Source organism: Chinchilla lanigera, unplaced genomic scaffold (assembly GCF_000276665.1).
Source record: "Chinchilla lanigera isolate Chin_1 unplaced genomic scaffold, ChiLan1.0 scaffold00041, whole genome shotgun sequence".
Taxonomy (NCBI): Eukaryota; Metazoa; Chordata; class Mammalia; order Rodentia; family Chinchillidae; genus Chinchilla; species Chinchilla lanigera.
The window spans coordinates 2914246-2921627 of NW_004955442.1; the positions used below are offsets into that span (position 1 = coordinate 2914246).

The 7382-nt window shown below is 50.5% G+C and overlaps 1 protein-coding gene across 1 annotated transcript in view; it reads right to left on the reverse strand.

The window, feature by feature from the left end:
- The window catches only part of Syt17 (synaptotagmin XVII), a gene marked incomplete at its 5' end in the record, with an annotated part of 78485 nt that extends 71103 nt beyond the window's left edge, over positions 1-7382 (reverse strand). Inside the window, 3 exon segments of the mRNA XM_005391093.2 lie at positions 2664-2812; positions 3441-3458; positions 7256-7382. Coding sequence (XP_005391150.1) covers positions 2664-2812; positions 3441-3458; positions 7256-7270 — 182 coding nt within the window.

Sequence of the window (7382 nt, forward strand, 5' to 3'; positions counted from 1 at the left end):
GCTCAGTGGCAAAGCGCCTGCCTGGCAAGCGCAAGATCATGAGTTCGGTTCCCGGTACCGGAGAAAAACCAAAAAAAAAAAAAAAAAAAAAAAAAGAATGAGGCTGATTCAAAAGACACAGGAGAGGAACAGAGACAGAGGAAACATGGTATGGGCCCCTGGATCTAGACATGCCTGAAAGCCATTGTCCCTGGATTTTCCCCTAACGAGGCCTTGTGCTGGGCTGTCATACATAATGTACAGGGTGTGAATGATGACAATGGGATTTCTACACTAGCCTTATCTCCTCTTATGTGGAATTCAAAGCCCCTGACCATGGAAATGGGACCCTATATGCCTTGTATAAACCAAGGTGCCTGGTACACAGTGTGTACTCCTGAAATAATTACCAAAGAAAGACAGTGGCTTTGCAATTGGATGGTCAGCACTTCGGGGTCAGTTTCTGCACACAGGTTAGACTGTTTGGTAGATCTGTTTCCTTCTGTTTTGTTTTCAGTAATGAGTATGGAAACTAGGAGGTAGGTTTTTTTTTTTTATTTTTTATTTTTATTTTGAGACAAGGTCTCACTCCCTGCCCAGGATGGCCTAACAAATGAGATCTCTCCCATCTCTGCCTCCTGAATAGCTGGTGTTATAGGTGTGCACCACCACACCTAGCTTAGTGTGGTTTGTTTGTTTGTTTGGTCTTACTATGTAGTCCAGGCAGGCCTTGAACTTGCTATGTAGCCCAGGCTAGCCTCAAACTCATGATCCTCCTGCCTCAGCCTCCCCTAAGTGCTAGGATTATGGGTGTGCACCATTAGCCCCTGGTTCAGTCTATTTTTTTTAAGCGAACAAGACAAAGTTCCCTGCCCTCATAGACTTGGCATTCTTATGACACCAGGTAGACTGAGCCACACTCTGCCCACACAGGCCACTGGAACATGGGAACTGTCTCAACTAATTTAGTTGCTTTCACCCAAATCCCAACTTTATGCCCACCTGTACGATTCAGGCCACAGCCTATGATCACGTGAGGGTTCTTTAGCATTGCCTCACATCAGCTTAGGGAAGTGGTGGAAAAATCTATGGCATGTGTGCCACAGCAGGCTATTTGTATCATGGGAAGCTCTAAAAGGTTCCCCATCCCTGGCTTAGGGACTGTGCAAACACTGTAGAGAGAGCAAGGAGCACTGACAGAGCTCTCACTGGTGTCCTAGATTGTTAGGTCCAGATCTCTTTTACTCTTTTCTGCGGGGGAGGGGTGGTTTCCTGTACTGGGAATCAAACTCATGACCTTGCGCTTTCCAGGAGGAGCTGTGCCACTGAGCTAAATCCCCAGCCCCTCTTTCACTCTTAATTACAGCCCTAGAAGTTCTTTTACTATCACCACTTTCCAGATAAGAAAACTAAGACCAAGACAAGGTGAAAGGAATTCTGACAGTTATGACCAACGACAAGGTCTCAAACATTCTTAAGTATTTCCCCATATACAAATTCATCCCCCAAACAACCCATGAGATAAATAGTATTCTTTTATCATCCCATTTTACAGATGAGAATCAAGGCACGGAGAGAGCCAACAGCTCGCCCAAGGTCAGCGAACTAGAAAACTGTAGTAGAAATAGGACCTAAGTGCACAAAACTGATACAGAGCCACTTTGCTACGGAAATGTTTGCTACCTCAGTTCACAAATTTCACTCTTTCACGAGAATCATGAGACGGATTCTGTGACAATTGTGGAAACAAGTTCATGAACTGAAGCACCACTGCACTTGCTTCTAAGAAGAGAAAATGGGAGGCCTGGACTTGATGGGGGTTGGGGCTCTGGGGCTCTCAGCCCAAGGATTCAGCTGAGACAGTACTGGCTGGCCACCTAGAGGCTCCAACCGTGAGCCCTGGCTCCATCTCTGTTTTTGCTCCCCCCCACCCCAGCTATACTTTGAGGGGTCGTACTTGACAGTTCCCAGGCCTTTCTCAGCCCTGGTCTCCCTGCCTCTCCAGCCACAGAGAGGTGGACCAGAAGCTAAGAAGCTTCAAAACTGTGTTCCCAAAATATCTGAGCGACTGGCAGATGGAGATGCTGTATGCAGGCGAGGGAGGAGAGAGAATTAGAAATAAAACGAAAGATGCCAGAGAGAACATAAACAGCGTTGGAGGACAGGATGGGGCCTGGAGGTGCTTTCCTACTTCCCTGAGTTTCAAGTTCTCCATCAGAGCAGCAAAAAGGTACTTGCTTGTTTGTTCATACCACACATGTATGCAGTTCGTATTTACTGAATACCTATTAGGTGCCAGCCCGGGCTGGGTGTCGGGACAACTCATCGCGCGGACTGGGGTGGAAACCCAGAAGAGCGTGGTCATCCTTGGAAGAATGCAATGCGCACAAATCTCTTCTTCCACTTGGAATGACACTCAGTGTGACTGAGGCCCAACTAAACCCAGCTGAACTAAAGACACACCACCCCCTGCGCCCCCCCCCCGCGCCCTGCCAGCTGGTCTCACCAGCTTGCCAAATAAAACAAGGGGCCCAGAACACCCCCATCTGCAGCCAAGATGTCTACAGAAACTCAGCCTTACCCTCTCTCACACCCCTAAACACCCTCTCTGAGAGAGAGAGACAGACAGACAAGCAGGCAGGCAGACAGGCTTCTGAGGTTGATTTCAAAGCAGTTTTACTCACAGCCAGGGAGGAGTCTGGGCCGGGAAAGGTCCCAGAATCTCAACTTCATCCTCGCTCGACTGGCAACAGCTGGACTCATAGCACTTCTGACAGCAATGCCGGCAGGTCCATCTGCACAGCAGCAGATCAGAGATTCTAGAAAGAAAACCCTGAGGCCATGCGGGGAAGGGGTGTGAGGGAGAGGGCGAAGGGGGGCGGCAGGGAGGGTGGAGAGGAAGAACAGGAGAAACAACACCCAAAATTACAAGCAGCCCAGTCCTGCAAGAGACAAAGACATTCAGAGTTCTGTCTCAGAACAAAATGTTTCCCATTCCTATTTACCAACCGCAGGCACAGACTGGCAAACATAACTCGGCGCAGCCATTCAGAGCAAGCAAAACATTTGCAGGTATTTTCCTTTGTAGTTTATGCAAACGTCTTTCTTGACATTTGGATGTTTTATACATCAGGGCCAGACAATATGTTCTTGAAACACAATAAATATTACTCTCTTCTTGAAAGCAAAGAAAGAATATTTAAAAATAGTCATCTCAGTGACATCAAAGTATACCGAGAGAGTTAACTGAATGAGTAGGGCTGAGGAGGGACACCTGTCCTTCCAATTAGTGTCCTTTCACTGGGACCTCCTTTCTGTAAAGAGGGAGAAACTGTGCCCTTATCAACATCCGGTGATTGATTAAGACTCAATATCCCCACAACCCCACATAAGCCTCCAACATGAAAGGCAAACATTTCTTGATTAGAAACCAGACCACACACATCATTGAATTAACCCACCTCGTTCAGTGGTTCCAACTGCCCTTTTAGAGATCCGCAAGGAAGCCAGGGGGCGGAAGGGGGTGCAGGGGTTACAAAGAGAGAGAGACAAGACCAGTTTAGCAATATTCCAGCAACTCAAAAAGGAAAACAAACAAACAAAAGCACGCTGCACCCTTCCACTTACCATCCTGGGGAGGGAGCTGACTTGCTAACAAGGTATTGCTATTCTCAGGGCTGCTGCTAGCCTTCTGGTTAACCAACACCGAATGAATGGGCAACTTTAGCATTTCGATCTGATTTGCACCGTATGCTGTTATGAATCAGAGCGGGTGGATAGATAATCATGCTATCCAATGCAGCCACACTTCAGGGGAATCGCAAACCTTCCTATACAGAAATAGCCATGAAGCCAACCCAACAGGACATGATTAGCTAACAGGCACAGAGTGGCTGTCACTTGGCTCCCCCGCCCTCCCAGAAGCCCTACCTTCCAGTTCTGCTCCAATGGTGATGGTGGGGAGTTTCATATGACCACCCACTAATGTGGGGGGGAATCAGCCAGGATGCGGAGCAATGTGCGGAGCTGGTCCTCGGGGGGTGGGGGGACCTCCCTCCCTCTTTTGGCCCCACCTCCACCCCCATGTTCTTCTCACTGGTTGCTCAGGCACAGACAGACTCTCTCCTCCTCTTCCAGATACAGTAGATGCTTTTCCCCTTGGGCAAGTAAGCCAGGTAGGTTAAGGATTCTGTGTCCCAGCCTATAACACATCCCAGAGATGAACTCAGCTGGGGCCCAAACTCAGAACTTTGAAATCAAGGGGACCAAGTTTATTGTCTTTTTCAATTACTTCTCTTGCAAGAAAAAGAAAGTCTCAGTTTGGTCTTAATGTTCACACTTGACCCCACAGTTCCTTTGAAATAAGGAAAGCAGACCCCAGCTTGGATATAGTCCTACCCAGCCTGGTTAATAATACCTGGCTCTAGTCTCCTCAAGTTGATACAATGTATCAACCATAATACCTTGTGTTTATTTTTCCAATTGCCTTCTGCTTATATCAATGATCCTGGTTTCCTATTACCGTAATGACATAAGGTTTCTGCTTTTTATGTGATTTTAAGTAAAATAAAAAGTCCATTTATAGTAAAAAGTTAACAATAGTGCAAGTGGTATGTGGCTGGTAAAAAAGTCATGATCCTTGAGGTGGTGAAGGATTAACTGCAGCTTGGGAAACAGTCAAAGACACTGATCCCAAACTCCTCCAAAACCAAAGCACAAACCACACACTGCACAAGATCTGCAGGTGTTGAACGACTACACAGGGAGCCAAATGGAGAAGTCCTAGTCCTGGCCTCGCCTCACCACCCATCCTGTGTGCTGAGCAAGTCACGGGTGTCTCGGGGCCTGTTTTGTCTTTTCTCTAGTAGGAGAGCTTCTCTCTCCATAAAGAGAAGCTATTGAGATGAGAAAGGAGGCTGGCTATGAAAATGCTTGTGTGCTGCCCTGCTGCAAAATAAAGTGCACCCCTTCTGTGGCTTATGAGAACAAGGTGGCTGTCAAAGCCTGCTGGATCCTAGCAGGTACCAGGCAGTGTCCTGGCAGATACGCAGTGCAGTCAGCCAAGGGCTACATCTTCATGGGGCTCACCTGAGAAAGTGCTTCAAATTTGGAATAAAGTCATGCTCTGCTACAACTACCCATGCCCATGTGCTCAATTTAGGGGATGTTTCCCAGGTACAAGGCGATCAAAAGAGAACTACGTGCAACAGCACGACAGACAGAAACAAGGCCATCCCAGGGCCCCTGGAAGCTGTGCAGTTGTGTCAAGGTCCAGACAGAAGATGAGTGGTGGGAGCAAAGAGAACCCAAGGAAGGAGTTCAGGTCAGATGCCCCCAGGTCCGCTGGCTTGCTGAGGCCCTCCTCCCGCTGGCTCCTCACGGGAGAACTGATGGACACCAGAAAGCAGGAAAAAGGAGAGCCCAGATACCCTAACAGTAGTTGCAAGCTCAGGCCAAATCCAACTCCACGCCTATTTCTACACAGCCCTTGAGCTAAGAATGCAAGGAGTTTAAACGGTTGGGAAAAATAAAATGATTACTGTTTCTTGACCTGTGCAAGGTATATAAAATTCAAATTTCAGCATCCACAAACAGTCACACACCCCCCCCCCCCGAGTACTGGGGACACATGTGCTGCAAATGCTCTCTCACTGAGCTGCACCCGAGGCCCTAAAAAGTTTTATTAGAACACAGCCACGCCCACTCGCTCACTACCATCCGAGGCTGTGCAGCAGCACATTCGAAGTTGAAGAATTATGACAGGGGCCAGGGATAGAGCTCAGTGGCACAGTGCCTACTTGGCAAGCTCGCGTGAGTTTGATTCCCCATACCAAAAACAAATAAATAAGTAAATAAAAAGAATCGTGACAGGCAGAATTGTGGGTCTCAAAGAAAAAAGCATGTACTATCTAGCACTTTATAGAAAATGTTTAACGATATCATTGGCCATCCTTATATGAGATGCTTAACACATCCCCACCACGTGTTTTAGATCCCACCTGACCCGTAAAACTGTGTGGACTTGGGAAGTCACTGAATTTCTCTGTGCTGAAAGCAGTCACTAAGAACCACAGAAGCAGGTTGCAAGGGTCATTTCTCACTAGACCGCGCACTCATCCAGAGGGGCAGCGACTGCGCCGCTGTGCACCGCGTGCAGATGCATAGTTGGTGGTTGTTTGTCGGATGACTGCTGAATGGCGCCCCAGTGGCAGTCGGTTAACCGCAAGGTGCACGGTAAATGTGACCTTCATTGAACTTGAAACGAGGACCAAGGGATTCCATGAAAAGGGAGCCAATCCAGGGACTCTAAGCCCCAAGGGGAGTGGGGAAGCCTCGGCCAGGTGACAGACCATACAGTTCCTGGTAGCCTGAGTCTGAGGACAAGCTGAAGGGATACGTGTGCCAGAGGAGAACTAGGGGATCAGCAGTCCCCAAGCTGAGACTGAGGGCACAAGCTGTGAGCCCCTGGACACAGAAGCCTGTTGGCTTCGGGCTCAGAGGTGCCAGCCCCAGAAGCAAGCAGCTCAGTGGATGTGACTGTGGGTCTGGCTGTGTGACCTTGGCGCTGACCTGTCTCTGCTTCCCTCCTAGCAGCCAAAAAACGGTCTTTTAGGCAAGCAGCCCAGCCCAGCCCCACCCTCCAAAAGGAGGTCTCCGAAATAATTTCAGCCCAAGGACTGTTGGGGGAGCTTCTTCAAGGTGAAGGGGTCCACAACTCCCAGACGCCAATCCAATAGGCTAAAGTAATCGGCTCCTACCCTCACCAGTGCGCTCTGGCCTCTGTGTGTCCCCCAGCCCTCGACACTCAGTGCCCGGGAGGGACGACGTCCTTGTCGCTCCTGGCCGGAACAGCTGCCTCCAGCTCGCTTCGCTGGCCAATTAGCCGGAGCTGTCACCACGGCAACGGCAGCTGGCGGGCCCGCGGCTGGCTCGCCCCGGCCCGCGGCCCCTCCCCTGGGGTGGGGTGCCAGGGAAGGGAGAGGAGAGAGAAAGGGAAGGTAGGGGGGAGAAAAGTCTGCCCCACCCCCCTTCTCTCAAGGGGAGGCGAGGGCGCGCGTGCAGAGCCCACACGGGCCCTCCATCCCGGGATTCGGGGGTCCCCTGCCTCGCCTCCTGGGGCACAGCGCCGCCGCGGCACAGGTTGCCTGAGCTCCGCACCCTTTTCTGCAGGCAAGTTTGTGGGAGCCTAGGCATGTGCCCCTTCCGCGCGCTCCCGGCCGGGGTGGGGGCGGGCACCCCCACCCGCACCCCGCACCTTGCCCAGCCTCAGCCCTACCTGGATGTACGCCATCTTCGCCCGCGCGCACTCACTCCGGCCCGGGCATGGCGCCGCCGCCACCACTTTGCCCTCGCCGACAGGGGAGGGGGAGAGGCGGGGGGAAAGGAGGAAAAAGGCAGCCGGG